This window comes from Dasypus novemcinctus, chromosome 4, assembly GCF_030445035.2.
Source record: "Dasypus novemcinctus isolate mDasNov1 chromosome 4, mDasNov1.1.hap2, whole genome shotgun sequence".
Taxonomy (NCBI): domain Eukaryota; kingdom Metazoa; phylum Chordata; class Mammalia; order Cingulata; family Dasypodidae; genus Dasypus; species Dasypus novemcinctus.
The window spans coordinates 15,189,770-15,215,037 of NC_080676.1; the positions used below are offsets into that span (position 1 = coordinate 15,189,770).

The following is a 25,268-nucleotide window of genomic DNA, read 5'->3' on the forward strand; positions in this document are numbered from 1 at the left end:
AAATATTTATGTAAACAGATGGAAATATTTAATAAAAGCTTAATATGATAATCTCATTTTCCAAATATGCATTTTTTCATTTCTAAACCATTAATATCCAGGAAAAATGCTTTAATTTGTCCAGTTCTCACAAATTATTGAGATTTTGCAAATATAAAATTCTTTTGGGAGATACAGAATTACGTATCACCATGTAATTTCCTTAGGATTACTTTCTACCATATTCCATTAGAATCCTAATGGAAAACTTACTAAATTTTAACCTGTGTGGTAAGTCTTTTGAATTTTAAGAAAACGAAGTTCATTACCCAGTATACATCTACATAAAATTTTTATCTCCATCTCCAATCTTTAGGGTCTTTTTTATCTCATGTTTATTTTGGAGTGAGAGTAATTTGAAAGGGATAGTATTTCTTTACATTATTCATTGCATGCCATATTCCATCTGTTAAAATTATTCTTTAGTTGATTACTTGTATAATTTGTATCCTGAAATAGGCAGCAATTGCTTCCTAAAGAGTACAAATACTAATTCATATTCTTAGGCAACCATACTCAATACAGGCAGAATAGTATGCCAATTGTTATTTGATTTCTAAAAAAAAATATCATCAACACCTCAGTGACATCTCTCAGTAGAGTGTACTCTTTTTTCAAAGGAATGTTTTCTAATCTGTTTCGCTCTACTTAGGATAAAACAAAAATTTAAGTTAAAGTTAACCTTTTTAAAGACTGTCAGAGCGATGCAAGATTTATAAAGTACTCACAAAACTCTAAGTTGTATATTTACCTTCCAAATTTTTCTAATACCTTTGATCAAAATAACTTAGTTATATAGTAATTTTCCTTTTAAAAGCATGCCCATATTTTCTTTTCTATTGTTTTCATTATTTCTTTACTGTGTTTTTCTTCTATTTTAATCCAAATTTCATCACTTTTATTAAATAGTTTTATATTATTCCTCCATTTCTCTCCCCAGTGGCTTTTTCTTAATAAAGACTTATTCTAAAAGAAGTCTGTAGCGTGTTATTCTAAAAGACCACGGGATGGGGTTGGGGGAATGTGCTGTTTGACAAAGCCTGCTTTCATGAAACCTTAAAGTCTTAAAATTTTTCCAAAATAGTCAACATCTAGTCAAAGAGAGGTATTTATGCAGATAGACTCTGAACTGCGAATAAAAATTTTATTTGGCTTTTCTGCAACTTGAAAAGACCTGTTGAATAAGACAGGCCACTCTGTATTTTGAATCTAGATGGATTCCCAAAATGTCATGCAGGCTTTCGTGGTTAGCAAGAACGGAAATTAATAAATACATATGAGAGACAACAAAATAGGCAGGAGGAAATACAGAGAGACAGCAAAATAGGCAGGAGGAAATATACAGAGATTTAGAAGGGAACGCTAAATGTATGTTTAATTTTTCCCATTTTTTTATTTTATAGAGGGCTATTTGTCTCCCTAGATAAATTATCAATACAGGTAAATTACCTTTTTTTTTTTTCAAGGATTAAGCAGAATGAAGACAACTAATATAGTACCCTACTACTAAAGTATCTCTAGTTGGCAATATTTGCATATTGATTTCTATATATATTAAGAATTAGGAAAAAAAATACCATTATAACGAACATTTAAAGCCCTTCTGTAATATACGTGCACATACACAAATGGATCTACTGACATAAATATACTACCATTTATTCAAATTAAGTTACAGAACAACCCCCTTCTCTCTATTGCATAAGTTACACAATATATGAATATATTTCTGCAGCAAAAGATTCAAGTGTGTTACTTATTTGTACCTCTGTTAGAAGTATAAAATGTAAAAGGTGAAAGTTCCATTTATTCAGCCATGAATTTCACACTACTATCACAAGTGTTTTCCCATTTAGAATTTTTTTTGTAAATTTACATTCCCATATATCGTTTTGTTATTACTTTTAACATAAATAAGATGCCACCCTAAATAATGCTGTAACCCCATTTCCTCGGGTTCATTTCTCTTAGAGATATTTCACTGCTGATAATACATCAATTTGCTTTTTCTTTTTAAAGTCTTCACAGTATTTCATAAAATAAGTGAACCATACAATCTAAGTGGTTCCTGGAACAATCTTCTGCTGGGAGGTGTTTTCAGCTGCAACTTCCTCCTTCCATCCATTCTTGTCCATTTTCTATCTTACAGATTGTTTTTAAGATGTAGATTACAGATTGTTTTTAAGATGTAGATTTTCTATCATTTCATGGAATCTCAGATAAAAGGGAAGATTAAAAATGCGCTTATCCTCGATTGATTGCCATGATGCAAATTCTGGAAACAGGAGCATGAGACTAAGGCAGTTACACATGTAAGATCCATGTCCCCACAACTGAAAGGAACTAGGATCTGGCAGATGTCTTTCCTCTGAACTCTGCTATGCAGGAAATGAAGCTCGCACAAGTTAGACTCTACCTATTAACAGTTAGGTCCTGTTTGGATTGGTTGGCACCCATGCCTTGCCAGTTTTTACATATTTTGAATATTACCTCTGAAGTATATTACAACAATTCACAAATAATTGCTAAAATGTCTCCTTAATCTCCTTGATGGATACTAGAAATTATTGTGGGTATTAAGCACCACCAGGAAAAGAGGTGGAAACCAACTTCCTTATTTCCTAAGCCATCTCCCAAACACTACACACCCCTCAGCCCTAACCCTCTTGGTTCACCACAATATCCTCAGTACCTGGAACAGTGCCTGGTCCATTGTTGGTACTAGCTACAAAACAGACAAAAATCCACCACTACTGAATAAATACATACTGTATAAGTTTGGCATATATCTCCTTACTTGTAAAATGAGTTAGATCAAATCCCTAGTCACTTTAAGTTTGAAGATTTTACAATTCAATTGACAAGTCAATAAATAGAGTTTTGATAAGGTTTCATATCCTTAAATGTACCAAACAATATGAAAAAAAAATCATAGCCTATTATGTCCAGATATTCCTTTAGCAATACTCATATGTTCCCTTCTAAAGGTAAATCACCAATTAAATAAAACAACAGCTATTTCTTTTAAATTACTTTATTTTTCATAACTTTCTAACACATGGTGTTAGAAGAATGAATTTTGACACAATGACTTGGAACTTTCTTCAAGTGTAACCTTTAAATTAAGAACAGTAGCTACAGTAAGGGTATTTAACCTCACTCAGAGAAATGGTGAAAAATCAAGTCAGCAACTCTTTTTGTGATGGGGAATTTTTTAAGTAGGATGGTATGGCAGTAAAGAGTCTAAGAAGAATAAAGGGGGGATTACACAGGGAGGAAAAAAGTGAATAACCCTCCCCTCCAAAAAAAGAGAAACAAAGGGCAAAGGGAAAGAGGAAAGGCTCAACAACTTTATTTTCCTGATAAAAAATTCAAGTACTTAGAGTAAAAAAAAGATAATAAAAAAAACACATTACTATCTTATTAAAATTTTCTTTTTCCCCTCAGTATTTTTGAGAATTAAAAAAAAACTGTTTTGAATTAAGGACACTAAATGATCTTAAGTAGATACTTGGTGTACTTTAAAAAATGGAAACGCTTGTAAACTTTGCTAAATCCAACATCTACTTAATATAATGCACATTGGAGATTAATCTAAAGGAACATAAGTAAACATGCAAATGTAAAATCTTTCTAACAGTCTCAATGAAAATGTTTTCAATTAGACACGTTCCTCAGTTGTGTTTTGTACTAAGTTTCACGAGGAAAACAGATGTGTAATATTGTTCTTTGTATTTCCTCAGTAATCACTGTAAAAGACACGTGTATAGTTGGTCAAAACAGTACTTTTTCAATTAATTACATACTAATTGGTCAGGATCCTGGATTTCTAAGATTTCAAGAATTGTTAATTTTCATTTGCTTGTTTTGCTTACATGCCCCCAAGTGTTGATAAATAAAATTCTTCCCAGGCTGTTCCTAAATATATCAATTGAAATACAGATTTTTAAAAATCATTATTCTCAGAGACAATGAGAAATGGAAATAAATATTTGCTTTACTTTTTTCTTTCTTTCTTCTTTAAGGCTCAGAGCAGACATTAAAAAACATCAAACAATTTTTTATAAAAAAGTTTTTCAAACTTTTGGCCCAAAGTGAAGTTGTTCTGTTGAAGTTATTTAAATATTCCTCTCATCTTCTCAAGCACAGCTTCAAAGACATGTTCGTGCCAATCATCCATTCCAAAAAGAAAATTCAATTCAATGAAAAGTAAATAACTTAGGGATCTATAAAGGACACTGCAATGTATCGGGTTCCATTTTTAACAGGAAGTCCTTCATGCAAATGCGTGAGTCTCCCTGGATGCATGAAGCTCCAGCCTTTTCTTGGTGACTCAATAGAGCAATTGTACCTTAGAAATTTGCATCCGCCTCCCTAAAAGAGTTAAAACAGAGAAATGTATCAGATCACATTATTTGTAATTTTTAACCAGTGGCAAAATTCAAATTACGCCTTCTAAGAAGAATCTAAAAAACAAACTAAGGCAACAAAACCTTTCAGAATAAGATATATTTCTTTTGAAAAATGGTAAAAAAATAAGGGAATTAAGTACCTGAAAATCTTCTCCCACATTATTGAGCGCAATGTTGATGGTAAATGTAGATGCGTCATGATGAGGGCGCAGAGAACGCTGTCTCTCAGGTGAGTATTTTACTACAAAATTCAATAGGGCAAACCCCTGAGAAAACAAAGTGAGCCAGGAGATTTGCTATCAATAAAACAAAGAAAACCACATTTGGTAGGGTAGGCAAGAAGGGTAGAAGGATAACTACCTTCGTATAATAGCCTGCAAAGACCTTTAGCGTAACAGGTGCAATAAACTCCCGGATAAAATGAAGCCATACGTTCTCCAGATCAATTTGTTTCATGTGGATATCATCAGTTGGAACATTTTCATAGCCACCAGATATACGGCTATCCTAGAAACAGCATCAATGACACCATTAAGCATGGTCCATGTCAAATTCACATTTATGTTATCATGGTAGTTTTTTCAGATCATAAAAGCCAATAAAGATAAACAGTTGTTTGATTATGGTATATCATCTGCTTTAATTCAAAACAATCAGAATAACTTACATAACACTGTTTTGTAAATTTATCAATGGTGAAGCAAAGTATTGCAGAGTCAGTGGACTACTTTCATATTTATTTACTGTACATGTAGGTTAGACTATGAAGTAAATAAAATTGACTTCCTAAGCTCCCCATCCCTCCTAAAAATTAGTGTTTTATAGTTACTTTTTAGGCATCTTTAGCTGTACATGTACACAGATTCTATTTATCTGCCCTTTGGCTCACTGAAAACAATCTATCACTTCTATAGTTCTTTATTTCCATTGTAAAGCACCCAAAGTCCTTCAACCATGGTGCAGTTTGGAGTGATGCACCCCAGAAAAACATATCCATTCCTGAGAATATGAACCCATGTTATGTAGAATCTTTTGATAAGTTTATTTCAGTGCCACCCCGCACAATCAGGATCAGTCTTAATCCTATTACTGGAGTTCTTTATAAGCAAAATGAAGTTCAGACAGAGAAGAGAAAGAGCCATGGGAAGCAAGAAGCTGAAGGTCAATGAAATCCAGAGAGGCCAGAAAAGGCTGCCATGTGCCTTGCCATGTGACAGAGGAGCCTAGTACCAAGGATCGCCGGCAGCCAGTCCCAAATGCCAGTTTTTGGGAGGAAAGTATTTCCTAATTAACCCTTGATTTGGACTTTCTCTTAGCCTCAAAACTGTGAGCTAATAAATGGGTTGTTTAAGTCAACCCATTGCATGGTATTTGCTTAAGCAGCCAAGGAAACTAACACACATTGCTTTCCATTTCTCTACGACCTGCTGACTTCAAGTTATTCCTCATACTTTGAACTTCCCTCTCCCTGGTCAGCCTACATAGCTGGGGCCCTTGACTGGGCAGAGGAACTTCTCAGGGTATTCCACTAAAATTCCTTCATATTGTAAAGGAGCTGGCATATGTGGATTCTCAGAGGAAAGGAAAAACATCAAACTGGCAATGCTTCTTGCCAAGTCTTTGAAACTGAATGTAAATGCAATGCTGAATTCTAGCAAAGGCATTCAACCAGAACTCTCTTTTCTGCATTTACACACACACACACACACACACACACACACACACGCATGCACACAAATAGTTTTAGCAGTTATATTAGTCAGCCAAAGGGGTGCTGATGCAAAATACCAGAAATCTGTTGGCTTTTATAAGGGGTATTTATTTGAGATAGAAGCTTACAGTTACCAGGCCATAAAGCACAATTTACTGCCCTCAGCAAAGTCTGCTGTCACGTGTTGGAACAAGATGGCTGCTGACATCTGCAAGGGTTAGGGCTTCTAGGGTTCCTCTCTTCCCAGAGCTCAGTTCTCTACTGGCACAGCTGCTCTTCTCTCTCCACAAGGCCAGCTATAAACTGTCAGATGAAAGGCTTGTCTCTCTTACCAGAGCCTCTGCCATGTCTATGGAGACATCTCTATTCCTGTGTTCTTCTTCTACATGTATACTTCCAAGGGCTCCAGCTCAAAACTCCAACCTCTATTCTCTGCTGTGCAGATTCTCTGTGAGTCCATGCCCACAAAGGGGGTGGTGACTCAACATCCTACTGACTTGGCTCAATCAAAGCCTTAATCATTATTTAATCAAGTAAAAGTGAAATCTCTGAGTCCAATATAATCTATTATGCCCAGAGGAACAAACCAGTTTACAAACATAATCCAATATCTCTTTCTGGAATTCATAAACAATATCCTGCTACCCTCCACCCTCTGAATTCCAAAAAGAAATTACAATTTTCAAAAAAACACCTTAAATCAATATAATGCTAAATACAGAATCCTATCACAATCAGCTTAAAGAAATAGTTTGTCTTGAGGCAAAGTCTGATTGTCTGTAGACCTCTAAAACTTACAAAACAAATTATCTGCTTCCATTACACAGAAGAACAGACAAAGGAAAAACATTTCCATTACCATAAGGAGAAACAGGGAGAGAAACATGTGAGTCACGGGTCCTCTACAGTTCAGTAAACCTACAGGGTATAATTAATTAGATATCAAAGGCTGAGAGTCATTCTTAAGATAACGTTTTCTTCTCCCTGGGGCCTTATGGGGACCCACCCCTTTCCACAGGCTTGCACAACAACCATTTTCTTGGTTCCACCCTCATCAAGCATCTGGGTGCTGACCAAGCTCCAGACCTCACTCCCTAAGAGTGTTGGGGTGATTGCCACATTCCACCCAATCTCTGGGTTGGAGTCTTAACCCCCTAATACAGTGAGGTGAAGATAATATCCTCTCTAACCTTTGGCATACAAGTCCAACTTCTCAGAGCAACAAGTTGGCAACTTGGCCTTCCCTAATCCATGGTGGACAGGTGCACCCTCTCAGACCTGGGGCAGCAAAACTCTCATCGAATATCAGGCAGGAACAGCCATGCTCTACAACTTCTGGGGCAAACTCACCCTCTCTATACACATGGGTGGGGTTCCTCTCCTGGCCTAAGGCAATGTCTTAATTTGAGATCTCAGCTTCCATGGTTTTCCTTTTGAAGTCGTTTCCCCTTCAATCTCTCTCTTCCACATTCCTTTTAATCCAAGCTGAAAGGGGTTTTGTTCATTCAGCTCTCTCAAAAAGCTTGTTGGTTTAGCATGCAAGAAGCAGGGGTCCAAGCTATCAGACAGTAAGGCTTTCCACAAGTCTTTCCTAGATAACTGCATCTTCAATCCTGATTTATGTTTCAAGTTTATTTAAGTCCTCAAATGGGGCACTATTGTGTGGTGACTTCATTTCCAGAGGCTTGAAATTTGCAGAATCAGTTCCTGGTTTCTTTGTGTCCAACAATTCAATCCTCAGCTTATCTCGCTCATCTAGCATTTTGTATTAAGCTGCAAGGAGAAGCCAAGTTGCATTCTCTCTATTTACTTTGGAAAGTTCTTTAGCTAAATCTTCTCTCCCAGCTCACAATTTCTCCACAAAATATCCATTATCCATTTATAAAACCATTCCAGCATTTTGGTAATTGCAAAAGCATGACCCTACTCTCTGGTACCAAATACTGTGTTAGTCAGTCAAAGGGGTGCTGATGCAAAATACCAGAAATCTGTTGGCTTTGATAAAGGGCATTTATGGGAAACGGACTTGGCCCAGTGGTTAGGGCGTCCGCCTACTACATGGGAGGTCCGCGGTTCAAACCCCAGGCCTCCTTGACCCGTGTGGAGCTGGCCCATGCGCAGTGCTGATGCGCGCAAGGAGTGCCGCGCCACGCAGGGGTGTCCCCCGTGTGGGGGGAGCCCCATGCACAAGGACTGTGCCCCGTAAGGAGAGCCACCAGCACGACACAAAGTGCAGCCTGCCCAGGAATGGTGCCGCCCACACTTCCCACGCCGCTCATGACAACAGAAGCGGACAAAGAAACAAGACGCAGCAAACAGACACAGAGAACAGACAACGGGGGGGGGGGGGGGATGAAATAAATAAATCTTTAAAAAAAAAAAAAAAATGGGCATTTATTTGGGGTAGAAGCTTACAGTTACCAGTCCATAAAGCATAATTTACTTCCCTCACCAAAGCCTGTTGCCACATGTTGGAGCAAGACGACTGCTGATATCTACAAGGGTTAGGGCTTCCAGGGTTCCTCTCTTCCCAGGGCTTGTTTTTCTCTGGGCTCAGCTGTTCTGCTCTCTTCACAAGGCCAGCTATAGACTGTCAGACAAGCAGTTCATCTCTCTTCCCGGGGCCTCTTCCATGCCTATGGAGCCATCTCTATTCCTCTGTGTTCTTCTCCTGCATGTTCACTTCCGAGGGCTCCAGCTCAAAACTCCAACCTCCATTCTCTGCTGTGTGGTTTCCTACTGACTTGGGCCCAATCAAAGCCTTAATCATTATTTAACCAAGTAAAAGTGAAACCTCTGAATCCAATATAATCTAATAAACCCAGAGGAACAAACCAGTTTACAAACATAATCCAATATTTATTTTTGGAATTCATAAACAATTCCAAACTGCTACAGCATTCAATCAGACAGGATTTATCTTAGTGTTTTCACTATGCCTCACTATGGAAGTACAGGGAATAAAATGTGGCATTGGAAAAGAGCAGAATCACACAGTAGAGATATATCTTTACTTAGAGAACATCCAGTATAATGATGTGCACAGATGAGAAAGCAATGCCCAGAAAGATAAAATATTTTCAGAATTAGATATATAACAGAGTTCTCTTGACACCCTGGACCAGCCAGTTCATTTAGGCATAGAAATTAGAAATGTTTAGCAAAAAAGAACATCTTTTCTTTGAATTCTGAATATCTATTATTACTTCTCTCTGTCCTCCTTGTCTCTCCCCCTCACACACACAAATTTTAGTTCTATACGTAAAAGTAAAGTACAACTTACATGATGTTTCCCCCCAGACCACTGGCCATAATTCTCCATTTCTTCCACCAATTCATCACAGGCTCTTTCAGAAAATATGGGGAACCAAAAGACATCTGGACAAGGCTGTAAAATATGATAGTACCATCAGAAGAATAACATATTGTGTCTTTTAGATAATACATGGCATTTCAAAAGTAGTAAGAATATTCAAGCATTGATATCACTAAGATATCTTTTAAACTTGTCCAAAATTAAACATAAAATATTACATATATTGACATAATAAAATATAAAAAGCTTTAGAAACTGTTCAAACAATATATAAATGACTCAGTTCGCTCATCTAGTCAGCAAAATAGAAATTTGCAGAAACCAGTTTATGTTTTAATCCTTATCTGACACTGTGTATGTTTAACTCCTATGAAACATTACATTTTTATTTGTTAAATTTTATGCTTCAGGATTCTGATATTTGAACAATCTCAGAGGGATTAGATTTGTATATTATAGTCTACTCATTCTCAAAGAGCTGGGTAAATATGTGTGTGTTTAAAAGAGAAAGATAAAGAACACAAGCAATACTGGTTTGTTTGTTTGTTTTAATGGTTTCTCATACACCACAATTTAACATCTGTGAAATCGAGATATGTCTTAGAATCACAGTCAACCAAGCAGCCATCATGATGTAGCTGCAATATCACAGTGCATTTGTACCCTTGGTCAAGCTTTCATTTCCCTCACTTCAGGTGTGCATTTAGCTGAAGCTGTACTTGTTGAGTTGTCTTGCCCTTTAAAGTGCCTTTTAAAAGAATTATACAGTAGGAGCTTGTTTTAAACAACTAGTATGTTTCAAGACCCTTTGCATAAGTTTTAGACTGTATATAATAGCAAAAGCCACTACTTCATAAGTATTTCTTATATGAACATACCAATCACATCTTTTTTTATAAATAAGGCAAAAAAAGTAATAATCTAGTAAAAAGTAAACAAAAGTAACCATAGAAATAATTTAAAAATGTTTAATTCTCTCTGCCTTTAACTTTTCAATCACCAATCATGTATACCTGAATTCATGTGTGCTGAGTTCATGTAAAATGAGGTCCTACTATACTATGATTTAGCGTTGAAATGAAAGGTTATTTTGTATACATTGCACCAGGACATATCTTAATATCTATATCTCAATAAGTCTAAAATAGCTTAATAACTCTAAAATTTCAGATTAGAAAATATTGTCTTAGTTTGCCATTACTCTTTTCTTTATCATAGCACATAAAATAATGGTGCATATCAGAATCGATGATGGTCTTACAATCTCTGAAATAAGGCATTAGCAATAGTTTGAGCAATTCTAAAGTAGAATTCGTTTATTAAAAGACCTCTATGAGAAGAGACTCTTGGAGCCCAGTTTCTTTCAAAGATAAGCTTTGAAGTCTACGCCAGAGATAGGGACATGGTTAATTATTTTTAATAGTTTAAGAGAGCCTTGAAATTTGAGTCTGCTAAAAAAAGGCATGATCTAAAACTATTGTTAACCTCCATAGTCTACATTTTTATAATTACGTGATTCTTAAAGTTGTATAACTGGTAAGTGACCGTATGAATTACATCTATAGAATATTTCCTTCACTCTCACAATGAGCCACCTACAGTAGTATTGTATTAATAATATTCCCTTGCAAAAGTTGTTAAAAATGTTCTGCAGATCATAGTCATAAATCCATACCTGCTCAACCAAATTTTCAGTAAAAATCTTTGAATAATCACGGTTTATATACATTTCCTTCCAGTCCTACCAAAAGAAAAAATAAATTGCAGAGATTAAAGCAAATACATTTTATAAATATTTTACTGAAAAATATAAAAGTTGCTCAAACCACTTATAACTACATGCAGTTAACACAACAGCAATTTGATGAAACCACCATTGATATTTTAATCTTTGCCTGATTCTGTGTATGATCACATTATTCTATAAAAATATGAAATTTTTATTTATGAAGTTATAATTGTTTGAAGCTGTATGTACCCCAGATAAAACAAGTTATTAAATCTAATCCATTTCTGTGAGTGTGAACCCATTGTAAGTAGGACCTTTTGATGAGGCTACTTCAGTTCAGGTTTGACCCATCTCAATCAATCAGGATGGGTCTGAATCTTATTACTGGAGTCCTTTACAATAGAATTTAATTTGGACAGAGAAAGCCAGAGGGATAGGTCAGCAGTGGAACACCAAAGGAACCCTGAAGAAAAAGGAGAGACCAGGAGATACCATGATGTACCTTGCCATGTGACCAGCTAAGGACCAAGGTTAGCCAGCAATCAGCCCCTGGATGCCACAGTCTTTGGGGAGAAAGCATCACCTTGCTGATGCCTTGATTTGGACTTTTTTCCTAACCGCAAAACCACGAGTGAATAAATTTTCACTGTTTAACCAGACCCATTTCATGGTATTTGCTTGAGGAGCCAAGGAAACTAAAACAGAAGTTTTATACTGCAGGATTTTAAAATTTAAGTTACCTTCTAGTGATTAGATTTGTATGCCATATTCTATGCATACACACAGGGGTGGCAATTTGAGTATTTAAAAGTGAAAGATAAAGAATAAAATCCTACCAACAAATATAAGTAAATGCCAATTACCAAATTAATGTGCTGGAGTCTGACGTATCCTGCTATAGTGAATTACTTTAAAATAATTTTGATACATTAAATAAATTTAAAATTTCTACCTTCACTTTAGTTTTTCGTATCTATTAAAGAATTATCATGGTATTACTAGGACCTTCACTTCTTTTAGTTACTGAAAATGAGGCATAGAGATGTGTCAATACACATGTGTCAGTTGACGGCTCTTCTTCCTGCTGGTTCATGAACCTGATTCTTCTCTTTGACCAATCTCTAGCACATAAGCCACACACAAAGATATCTCAGTCTTTCCAGCATAAGCTAAGGAATTATTATGCCAGATCAAGTGACTGATTTAAAATCCAATAGTTAGAGGATATATATATATTAAATATGGAGTGATTTATATATCAAAAACAATCTCTTCTTAGATATTTTTAGACTGGTTTAACAAATTCTTAATTTCTCTTTACAAAGTAAAAAAAGAGACAGTCATCAGGGAAGAACTGATGCATGGACTCAAAATAACCCCATCAAACTATGTGCCAAAAGTAATTATCTGAAATGTATTTTTGAGGGCAGATTTCAGAGGTGCCATAACGAGTGTATGTGCCATTCTTAGTTTACTATATCTCTGGTTAGAGTAGGAAAGTCTAAGAAAAGTCCATATCTGTTATTGGAAAATATGGAGAAAATTAGAAATATTCATCCGTATCAGTTTAGGAAATTCCTTTAGAGTATTTTTTCCTACATATCATTATTGATTTTTTGAAAAAAGCCCCTATGATTTTTACATTAGGGCATAAATACTTTTTCTTTTATGCCACCTCTTAATTATCAGAGAGCAAACTGACTTTACTGACTTCTTAGATATTCTGCTAATTGGACAATCATCAAATATTTTGCTATGCAGATATCCCTCATAAGGCATGTCAAACAGGCTAGTTTTCCAAAGAACAAAGCAAAGCCATCAAAAGAAAAACAACTCCTAATTAATTCTGATATTTTCATAGCATAAAGCCCAAACACTTTAATCCTACATTAACTTCTGCAATTCAGGATTCAATTTAGGACACTTTACCAGGAATCTAATATTACCCAGGAAATCAAATAATTTGACCCCTTTAAACACCAAGAGATTCAATGCCAAAGTAAAATATGTTATTCCATTCTCATTATTAAAAAAACACTTTTAAATTCTACTTTTGCAAAAGATACAGATATGCATGTAAAATGGAACAAAAGAACTTCAAAATACAAAAATGTCAAAATACATTCTTTTATTATTCAATAAAGTATTCAGAGATGATTAAATTTACTGTATCAGGATGTACTACTTCTAAAAAAAAGATAAAAGACAATTTTCATCAGGTAAATTGTATTTCTGCAATTTAAAACTTGTACTACTGAGAGAAGGAAAGCCACAAATAGTAGAGATAGAGATTATTATTCAAGACAGTTCTTTCACTTGAATAAACATGCCAATTTGACTAAAGAAAAGAGTAAGACTAAAAAGGAATTAATTCCTGTATGACTCAAATCTTTAAGGAAAGAAATAACTTAGACTTTAAAAGGAAATGGTATTTAAAAAAAAAAAAAGGAAATGGTTTCATGTAAGACTTTCCAGAAATGCTGAATCAGTATACTTTGCAATTTTCTCTGGCTATATTTGGTATACATTCACAAATTATTTTAATAAAACGAAATGATAAAATAAAATATATACTCCCAAACTAACTTTGTGAAATTTTTTCATGAAAATCAAAATGTAATATCGTCACATATGAGCTATTTATAAACATTTTTCTTAAATTGTGATTAAATATTGAATGGTGCTTTTAAAAATATGAAACAAAAATTTGGGGAGAAATCAAGGGAACTGAAAATTCCCTTTCCCAAACCTAATAGATGTTTTATTTTTAAAAAAGTTTTGGTCAAAGTTATACTGATTCTACAGATCATGAAATAGAATTAATTACTAGATATAAATTCTTTTTAACAACCCTCTTACCATATTGTCATATTATTACCTAATTGATTAATATACATTTAGAGTTACAGAAAATTGAGTAAAAAATAAAGTTGAGTATGAAATACATACCATAGGATTTTCAAAAATCTGCCAGAGGTCATTGTTATAATGAGAAGTATTGTAATTAGCAGTTGATAATAGTCTTCCAAATTCATGTCTATTAGAAATGTACATAAACACACCCTATATGCCAAAAAATAATAGCATTAACAATCTTAGAGGAAAGTACAAGAAAATAAATTTAACCATAGAAGACAAACATTCAATTTTTATGTTTCATTCATGAACATGCATTTTCACTTTTCACATAAAACATGCGTGATATAAAATAAAAGAAATGGAATTTTGATTAATTATCAATTCAGATACCACAAAATTAATTGATAGCACTGACACTCAACTGAAAAAAGAAGAGGAAGAATGGATTGTTTGTCACTTTCTCATTGATCCTAGATGTAGACATTGGAAAAGAAATTCCTGTTTGAAAGCAGAAATATTTTTAAGACATCAAATGCAACAAATTGTACCTGTTTGGCTCCTTTTCCTTTCAAAGAAGGCATGTCACTTTTTTTTTTTTAAAAAAGCATTCAAAATGTTAATATTTCATCATCAGTCTACTTTATATATGTATGTGTTGTCCTCATGTTTAAAGACTGAACACAATAATTAACAAGAATCATGGTTTAAAAAGTAGCTAGAGAAAACTAGTCTCACATCCTTGTTACAAACAAAACAAATGTGGCAACACCACTAAGGTAAGGTTGTCTCTTTTTATACCTGTTTCAATGGTAAAGGGTTAGGGATTAATAAAAGAAGTTAATGAAGTATACCCAAAGCCTCATTTTTATCAACAAGCACTTTACAGTCACTCCTACCTCTGCTCTTCCTTAAAAAGACAAAGGAAACAACCTAGGAAAAACTAGTAAAAAGGACTTGGGTTTAGCATTCTCACATCAAAAGCATAAAATGTAAACCAGCCACCAAACCAGCCACCAAAGAAGCAAGAGTTGAATATCACACAATGCCCTCCCTCAAACACACACACACACACACACACACACACACACACACACACACGGACACACACACAAAGGCATATATAAAAATTAAGAGCCAATGAATACCAACATTTTACCAAGCTAAATGGAAAGAAGGCTCTTAAAGAAACTTTACTGCAAGGCAATATACTGTTTATCTATTATAAACAAAAATAAATATAAGTAAATAAAAATAACACCTTTGGGGGGCTGAGCATTTGGAATGTTTCCGGAGTAGGGGAGTCTTTTTCCCTTTGTAAAGTCTAAAATGAAGAGAAGCATCAGGTAAGTTGACCTGCACATCCTCTCTCTTTCAGGTATTCTTAGGTAAATAAACAAAATAACAGCCCTTGCTCAAAAGCTAGCATTCTGAAATATCCTTTGTGGACAACATGCAGACGAAGCAAAGCTCATAGCATACACATAAAGAAACAACACCAGCCCTGTTTTTTAAAAAAATTTTTGTCAAACAGAAATCCAAGCTCATTCCTTAGTAGAATTTTCATTAGACACAAATTAAGACATAGAAAAACATAAGAGAGAGGCCATTCCAGGATGCGCTGTTGGGTCAAATTAGCCAAATATGAGCACAAATCATAATCACAGTTACTGAGGCTATTCAATAAAATGATACAGATAGGCGTGTAAGAAAAATAAATATATTCCAACAAAACATGCCTTGTTAAACTAAGGGAAAAAATACTTGCCAACTTTTCTGATTTGTCCCTAAATCATACTTGTTCATATGAATGCAGAATTTAGGAAATAACACTATCCTTTTTAAACCTGAAAATCATATAAATATGTTTTAAAACATATTTATACATTTTGAAAGATAAACTCTAATTTCCATAATAATTTGAGTTTTATAATTAAAATATAATTTTAAAACAGCAATGTATTAATTTTTCACATAGATTAAATATACTCTGCATCTCAATCCTTCTCCCAGTTTGCCCTAAGGAACCTGCTTTTTAAAAGTCTGAAGTTAATAAGGATATATAAAGCCCATCTACTTAGAGAAAATATGGACATCAATTTCAGGGGAAAAAGTACATACTTCTTTAAATATGTAAATGATAATTTTGACAAGGTTTTATCTAATTAATTTTAATTTGGTAAAGTTTTCCGTATAGCTTTACAAATGACCATTTAAAGATAAATTCTTAAAAACAGAAATGTGATCTGCAACAACTCTGTGAAATTCCCCCTTGCCTTTTCCTTCTGGTTCAATCTATTCTTCCAGGCATGAGAAATAAGAGTTGCCTGTGGAGTGTCTATTCCTCCTTACAGGAATTTCTTAAGTTGGCAAAAGACGTAACAGTGGCTGACAGAATGAGCTGTGTAATGAGAAGCTGTCACCTTTCTGGTAATGGGCAGTTGGAAAAGGTCAGAGCCAATCCCCTTTAGGTGGCAGAACATTCCCAAAACTCAGAGTTGGGAAGGAGGGCTGCTAACTGGCACTGTACAGAAACGCTTACACCAATTTTGGAGGAAAGGTAACCGGCGGATGGGGAATCCATCTAAGTTTTGGATAACCATTCTTAGCAAGTTGAGTGCACATGGGGAAGAGGGGTTTGGGAGTTCTGAGCTAAACACCCATCCCTGAGGAGGGGCTCCAGCAGATCTGGACTGACCCTTCTGCGTACTTGGTCTCAGTAAACAGCTGGTCATAAAACACGAAGGGCTTTGGTGTACTGCTTTGCCACAGTGGTCTGCTCACTGTCTTGACTGCTGACCTATAGAGCTCCACGGCTTTGGCAATACAGATTAAATCCAGAATGGCATCCTGTTCATTCCTTCCTGAGTTCTGCATATGCTACTTTATAATAAAGTCAGGCTGAAGAGTAAAACTACTTGTTTCTTACATGAGTTAGCCTGGTTATCAAACCTAACGTTTTTCAAATATTTTCTATACGTAAATGTTCAAATATTATTCTGCAAAATTGCTCCCAACTTTCTAATACAGGACCAAAAAAATTGGCTAGTACTTTCAAGTTGGAAAGAAAAAGCACATCAAAACACAGTTGCACACCAAATGGTAAAGCAAGCCATATAATAAAAAACATTTAAGCAAGCCATGATTGTAAACCGTACCATTTCTCTAGCATTTCGGCACAGAGCCATGTCAGGATCCAGTTTATCACGGACAAAATAATTCCTTTCATTCATTTCTGATCGGAGTGTCTCTCCTTTAATTAAGTACACATTAGCCATGTATGGGACATTCCATAACCCTCTGAAAGTAAAGAGAAGACACTCTAAAATACCACAAATACAAAAAAAAAAATTATTTTTAAGTTTTAAAAATAAATTTTATTTATGCTTAAAAATTTCCATATATAAATTATTGAATTAAATTACATGCTAATACATGTAATGACATTTGATGTGTGTGTATGTGTGTAGATTTACATAAAACCACAATTGATTTATAATCACCTGCGTCTTCCAAAGTTAACTGCTAATATTCTGAATTATTACCTGTGTTTAACATATTTATATCTATGTTCTGACAAACTTTCATAAAGTTTTCATATGTAATTTATGAAAGTAACTCCTCAGTTAAGGGGATTAACTGGTACATACCATGTAATATTTTGGCATTTAGGAGATAAATCACTCCCTCTCTCTAGATAAATTTCAATTTTGGACTGCTATTTGTTTGGTATTTTGGCTGTCCTCCATTTGTTTGTTGCAGTTAGAATATAATATTCTGCTGTATGGAATGTGTCTCCATTTAAGATTGAGCAGTTAGATGGCAAAAAAAATAAAATATGTTCCGTGGTATGTGAGAGCTGATTCACACTAGCTCCTGGGAGCTGAGTTTTGGTATCTCTTCCCAAGTCCATGTTCAGTGGTAGATGTATTTATACCACAGATAATGACATAGTTTCACAGCACCTTATGCTTCCCCCCACAGCCAGTTATTAGACACTTTCCCAAACATCACTGAATACAGTCTAAAGTTCTCCTGAAACATATTCCCTTCAAACTCATTAAGCTACCTCAAATCCTTTATAGACAAAGGAAGGTGTGAAGAAATAGAGCTGGAAGTACATGAGCGCACAGAGACCTGGTTTCTTTGGTCCTTCACTCCTTCCAGCACTACCTCCCCATCCTGAACATGACTCACATCCTACCCATACCACCAGCAGAGGAAAAGGTTTGCCTCAAGTGTTGTACCTGTTACTTCTAAGAACAGAAAGGGAAAATTTTGGCCAAGGAAATGTAGTTAGACACTGAAAGGAATATATCATTGTGTCTTTCGGGAGCAGTCTGAAAGGACTTAAAAGAAGTCTTTGAAGAATATGATCTGTCAGCTGAATTCAGAAATGAATCACCGGTGGAGTGTAGAGTGTTTCAGTTTTGAAGGGGAAAAAAAAGTATGTATATATACCCACCCCTCTACCCCAAACAAACATCATTCCTTCCTTCCTGTAGCTTTTGGACACAAGGCATATTCTTGTATTAACTAGATCAGAGACCTCTCCTAGATTATTTTCCTTATACATTAGACAACAGTCACAGAAAATGACCAGAAATGTAAATGAAAAATGAATTCTCTATTCCAGTTTGCTGGACTTTTATTTCTGCTACCCACAGTAGGCATATAGTCTACAAAAGTCAACTAAAATGTTTTGAAACTAGTGAACATGATCGTAAGTTTTCTCAGCTCATGCCTCTTAGCAGCAGCCAGCTAAAGTCTTTATCATTTTTAATCATTCAAATTTAAACTTTCTATATCTATCACTACTTTCACAAACATCTTTTTACCACTTAACTGTTCAAAGAGGAGTATATCTTTTTTTCTAAACTTAAATGCTGATATTTGTAAACATTAAAAAATGTTTTCCCTTTAAAATTGGCTGATGTATCTGAGAATGAAGGCAAAGCACTTAAATACTCAGACACTGATTCAAAATTTGTATGGAAAAAGGAATGGCATTCTTTCCTGACATTACCTTAGCAAAACTATTTCAAATGTCATTATTTTTTAGCTCACAAATATAAACTGTTGCCTCTGAAAGAAATATCAATCATGCATGCATGTTGTACCAAGTATATTCTCTTCAAATTCTAGAAAAGGAAATCAGATATTGGTGAAGAAACTGCTATTTAAAGCAGAATATTAGCTATTTCACTATTGCAGAACATTCATGCAACAGGGACTATTGGAAGTTTTTGTTTGTTGGTGTTGTTTATTGTTTTTTAAAAGTAATCAAAGCAACCCTCGTTCTCTCACTAAATTATAGTTACCTTCCCTTTACAAACTTTTAACTAAAGAGTATTATTACTCTTCTACCAGCAACTAGATGGCAACCCATGAATACCATGTATTATTTATTGGTATCTCCCACCACTATGAGTATTTTAATTTGAAGATTTAGAACTTTAAAAGCAATTTTTAAAAATATATCAATTTTACACTAGTATCCCAAGGTCCCAAAGGGTCTCAGGTTCTCACACTTTCATGAAACATAAAGAAAACAGATGAATAACAAAAATTATTTTCCATTAATATTAAGAGCACCATATCTGCAGATTCTGGTATTTTACACTAAGAACTTAAATCGAGTACTTACACTCTATTTCCTTGAACAATATCCACATAATCTTCAGATCGAGCATAATATCCATCAGGACTCAGTGCTCCCCAGAAGTTGGACCATAGCTTTCCATGACGAGTTACAAGAGGAGCAATGATCTTTCTAAAGAAAGAGGGAAATTTCTACGTTATTGCTTATTTTTAAATTAACACAGAATTATGTGTTTTGAGCTTAGCATAACACCTACCACAACAAAGTTAATATAATACAATAAAGTTAATTTATCATACATAAAGTTACACCAAAAACAAAAGTAAAAGAAAGAGGAATATCTTCCCAATACCTTTCTTAACTGAGTGCACTACTAATTTTCTATCATATTTCTTAAAAATAATTAAAAAAAAAAAATTTAAAATGTTAGTAAAAGTTTAAAAGTGACCATAAAACCTTAGTTACATCCAAATGAAATTACATTAATTGTTTAACCTATTTAAACTTATTTCAAGTATTTCAGAAATTATACCAAATGAAATCAAATATTTCCATTGCCATTGGACAGACAGAACAGCCTCTGGTACATTAAGGTATCCAACAAATATTCTGTTGAATTAAAAAAATGAATGAAGATGGCTAGGAGATTTCTAAATAGGTCAGTATTCCTAAAATTAAACCCCAAATTACTTTAAAAGTGTATTTCCATATTTTTTAAAATTTTAATGGGTTGTAGTTACAGTAAGATGGCCCTGACAACATAAACATTTTTCTTGCCCTTTCTTTATTTAGAAAATAGAGGGTAATTGCCATATTTCTGTTTTACTACTTCCCAAGGAAGTGGTCCCTTTGAGACAAGTATATGTTATAAATTCAAAATACACCAGATTTCTCCTTAGGGAAATCTAATTTATCATTTATATATTCTTTCCAAATGAGATAAGAAAATCTGAGGTTCCTCTAAAATTACTTCTAAAATGATGTGGACTGTCATAGTGCCAAGTAATTGTTAAGGAAAGCTTACACAATGCCTCCAAGAAGAAGTTTAGAAACCAATCATGCTCCACAAGAAACCTAATTCACAATGCCCCAATTTTGTGAATTGGTTTCACAATTTTGAATTAGGTTTCTTGTGGAGCATGATTGGTTTCTAAACTTTTCCTTTTACACAGAAAAAAATGAAACAAAATTGGTAAAACACATTGTACAAGAGCTCTGTTTTCTTTTTTTCTAATTCTTTTTAAAATTAAATATTAACCAGAAACAGGTTTTGTTTCATTAAGAAAACTACAATACTGAACATAATATAACATGAATTTATTAACCTGAATAACGTGAATTAGGGTCCACTTATTTATTGATTTAGGGAATTGTAATTCAATGTCAGTAACAGGCAAGGTCAAATATGTAGAAAAGAAAAAAAATCTTGCATTGCATAATCCCAGTTATATCCTAAATAGGTTTGGTTCAGGAAATCTGGAAAACCAAAATTCATCTGTTGTGAGCTCAATGTTTTGGGTTGTGGAAATGTAAGGGAAGCAGCTGGGGAATGATGAACTGTATTATTTAAGTGAAGAAGTAAAATTTAGAGAAAGGCAGTGAATAGAAGAGATGGAAAGAGAAGAGTCAGAAGAAAGTTGATAAGATGCTGAAAAATCACAACCCATACGATAGAAACCAAGCCCTGGCTTATCTAACTTTAGTTGGCTCTATTAAATCTCACAAAATTCTTTGTGCAGATTAATTTCTCAGGGAAACCACGTGGTCAGATAGGGAAGCAAGAGCCATAGATATCACAAGAATCTAAACTTTTTATATTTAACAAAAATCCTTGGAACAAGGCATATAAACTGAGCTTTAAAGGCTCTCCAAGAGTCCAGGACCCAGATGGCCACTGGGTTAGTGAGTATAAGAAAAATTTTATTTCTTAAAAGTAATATAAGGTTAGTTTAATATTAATGGGGGTGTGGTAAATACACAGTATGGAATTGTTAAAGAGTTCAGTAAGAAAATAATAAGTACCTAAAAAAAAGTCATAAAATAAAAACATCTAAGTATTATCAAAAGTATGTGTGCACTACACATTAACGCATTTCAATCAAGTTAAGAGGAAATGAACACTGCAAGTTCAAGAAAAATAATTCCACTGGGTTTTATGCATTACAAATTACAACTCTATCCTGTATCTCTAGGGTAACCCAACTACTTGTCATTGCCTAATGATCAAAACCTTATTCGTATGATTTGTAAAATTACCTAAGTGTGTGACTATATATATAGATTGATTCTCAGAGGTCTCAGATTTCGAGGTAAAAAATAAATTCTCAAATTGATAAATTGTGGTGGCATCTATTCTAAAGTAGGTAAGATTTTCAATGTACATTATTCAGCAAACTAAAAACAATCATTCTAACATTTTATCTACTAGACCATTTATTTGTAATGAAAAATAAGTGTGTTAATAAATACAAGAGTACTTAGAACAGTACCTGGATCTTAGTAAGCACTCATCAAATGAGGGGCTGCTATCAGTAGTAGCAGCAAAAGTATTAACAATGTGAAGATTGGTATCCTAAGTGGTTATCATGGTGGCTTTTTCTATTTCCAGTTAAATAAAATGAAAACAAGTATTGTCCAGAGGTAATTAGTACAGTCATAAAGCTACAGATCTGGCTCTGGGATAATTTGTATCTCTGAAACTTCTTTTGATTCTAAAAACTACAGCTCTGTTTACAATAATGAGATTTTTTAGGCAAAAGTATTAAGGAATTCTACTAAAAAAAAACTACAGGGAATAAAACAATTCGAAATTTTCTCATATGAGATATATAATAATTTCACTCAGCTTTTAAGAGAAAAATAGGGCAAACATAATCAACAAATATTACATGTGTAACTGTAACTATCATTAAATATTTCTAATTGCCATCAGGTTTTCTGCTTGACCCCTTTAGAAGAAACCTAAGTAATTAGAATTGAAAGCTTACAAGGTTTAGAAAATAACTTAGTGTGAGTTATCTCAATTTACTAAACACAGATTAGTATATTCCAAAGACAATACCTTACACACATAGACATGGGAAATGATTATCATTTTATAAATTAGTTAATAGTGAATCTTAAATAGTACCTGTTTTGTTCTATTAAAATTTTTAAAGTCCTTGGATTTGTCAAAACAACATCCGCATCCACACTAAAGTAATAATTACAGTTTTGATCTTGACGGCAAAAATCCCTAACATTAACAAAGAAAACGAAATAAGAATTAGATAAAATAAGTACTGACAGGTGAAAAATGTTAAGATAAAGCTTATAAGAAAAATAAGTTTTCTCCAAATGAACTTTCATGTCCTAAATAGTGAGATAATATCCACATAAATATCTTATCTTTCAAAATGGTCGATTTATCAAAACAGCACATGTGGTCAAAACTAAAATTTTAGGCCAGTTAAAATACATTTCCAAGCCACTAAGCTTTTTAAGTCATAACAAATCTGATTAGAATGATAATTTATAAATTAGTATTTAATCCTATCTGGGAGAGGAAAATAACTTACTATCATTTTATCAACAAAAGTTTTCACAAATTACAAAATTTTTACATACACACACGAAATGAATTCTTTTTTATCCAACAACTCAGTTTTAAGTGAACCTCAGAGTATTACACAATATACACAGCTCTTTAGGTATTGATACTTTTAAAAATTGATTTGCATGAGCAGATGTGGCTCAAGTAGTTGAGTGACTGCTTCCCACATGGGAAGTCCCAGATTCAATTCCTGGCCCCCAGTATCTCAAAAATAAAAAAAAAAAATTAAAAATGGTAGCGAATGTGGCTCAAGCAGTTGGCTTTTGGTCAAGCAGCTGGACCTTCCACATGGGAGGTCCTGGGTTTGATTCCTGGTGCCCCCTAAAGGGAATGAGCAGACACACAGAGCAGATAACAAGCACAAACAGCAAGCAGAAAAAATGAGCAGACATACGGAACAGACAACAACCACAAACAACAAGCGGAAACAACGAGCAGGCAGACAAGGGAGCCACTCAGAGAGTGGGGGGGAATAAAAACTAAAATAAATAAATAACTATATAAATACTATTTTTAAAAAACTGGATTCGTATAAAACTATTTCTAAGACAGATTATCTCCTGCCTTCTGACCAGGGGGATAATGACTGGGATGTATGCTTTTCTGGGACAGTCTTGGGGTTCACCAGGAACACCAAGGATGAGCACTCATGATTCTGGGATGATCTATGAAACGTTTGCACGTATTATGTCCTTTCCTAGTTCTGTGGTGCCCTCCCTCACCATGTCTTATTCACCTTTTTATTAGCAGCTCTTAATACAGTGCTAGGCATAGTCAATTAAGATTCATTTAAAAAATGAGAATTTTTATTATTTAATTGTGGCCTGAACAGTTCAAAAATCTAACAACATAAAATCGGTCTTCAGGAGTTTACAATATTTGCCTGGATGAGTAGAAAATTGGTTAGTAGAAATATCTACCCCTCCATCTGAAACACACACTTTTAATGTGCATAACCTTCAGATAATAAACATTTAAATCATCACCCTATCAGTCTATCTATAAATTGATTTCTCGGCATATTTCTTTTCAAAATCTTGATCTGAATTTCATTTAGTAGCTTGATTAAGGATGCTGCCTACTAGCCATTAAAAACATAGCGAATAAAAAAAGAAGTAAATAACTTCCATGGCCTTCTATATGTAAATCCATACAAACATAATAGGCATGCGTGCACACACACACACACACAGATAAATGACATATTCAAACTTTAGGATACTGATTTTGAAAAATAAATTTGTTCTTAGAGTTTCTTTAGTAAAATTATTTAAGTTTATTAAAACATACATTCCCATGTTTCTGGCTTCAGCTTGACTTAGATTTTCTTCTGGTCCTACAATTTTTATAGTACCGATTTCATGTTTAGCTTTATCAAAAAATGCCTTGATGTCCTTTTCATGATAAACTTCCTGTAAAATATCCAAAATTAGACAAAAAGACAATACGATGAACAAAATATCAGCTCTAGGGACTGTTTCATAATCAGAGTTGTGAATTCTACATATTCACTCAATTATAAACAAAATAACTATATTAAACATGTTATATTTAAATATCCCCTGTTCTGTCACATTATGAATCTGAAATAGGTACACATCAATGTCCTTTAAAGAGAAGATACTTCAAATTCTTTAAACATCTACTGCTAAATATATTTAAATCTGGGATGCCAAAAATATTTCTAATTCAAAGGGGTTAAAAAAAAGGTTTGTGGCTCAAGAATCTTAGATATGTGTTGTCAATATCCACAGGAAAAATGCCTACTAAACCTAATACATCTTGATTGCAAATATAATCATATATTTAAAATGAAATCATAGAATATTCTTTGAAGCCAGAGAGAAAAATGAAGGGTCAAATGTAAAATTGTGTTTCTACAAAAGAGGGGAACATTTAACAAAACTTTATTGTTAGAGAAATATGGGAAAATCATTAACATAAATGTCTACTGAATTACAATGATGTAACTATGCTAAAAATTTAGATAAGATTATCTGTCTGCATCATT

The 25,268-nt window shown here is 34.0% G+C and overlaps 1 protein-coding gene across 3 annotated transcripts in view; it reads right to left on the minus strand.

Annotated features, from left to right (window-relative positions):
• Positions 1-3,057: 3,057 nt before the first annotated feature.
• PLOD2 (procollagen-lysine,2-oxoglutarate 5-dioxygenase 2) overlaps positions 3,058-25,268 on the minus strand; it is a 113,141-nt gene continuing 90,930 nt past the window's right edge. Inside the window, exons 10-20 of one of the 3 annotated variants that reach the window (XM_058295122.2) lie at positions 24,548-24,669; positions 22,796-22,900; positions 19,711-19,836; positions 17,222-17,363; positions 15,325-15,387; positions 14,157-14,270; positions 11,154-11,219; positions 9,446-9,550; positions 4,812-4,958; positions 4,592-4,717; positions 3,058-4,413 (exon numbers count right to left, since the gene is read on the minus strand). In XM_058295122.2, the coding sequence (XP_058151105.1) occupies positions 4,258-4,413; positions 4,592-4,717; positions 4,812-4,958; positions 9,446-9,550; positions 11,154-11,219; positions 14,157-14,270; positions 15,325-15,387; positions 17,222-17,363; positions 19,711-19,836; positions 22,796-22,900; positions 24,548-24,669 (1,272 nt within the window). In that variant the 3' untranslated portion in view covers positions 3,058-4,257. Of the gene's footprint in view, positions 4,414-4,591; positions 4,718-4,811; positions 4,959-8,614; positions 8,906-9,445; positions 9,551-11,153; positions 11,220-14,156; positions 14,271-15,324; positions 15,388-17,221; positions 17,364-19,710; positions 19,837-22,795; positions 22,901-24,547; positions 24,670-25,268 lie in introns of those variants that run through there. The other 2 variants (XM_058295121.2, XM_058295123.2) reach the window with 2 other exon arrangements.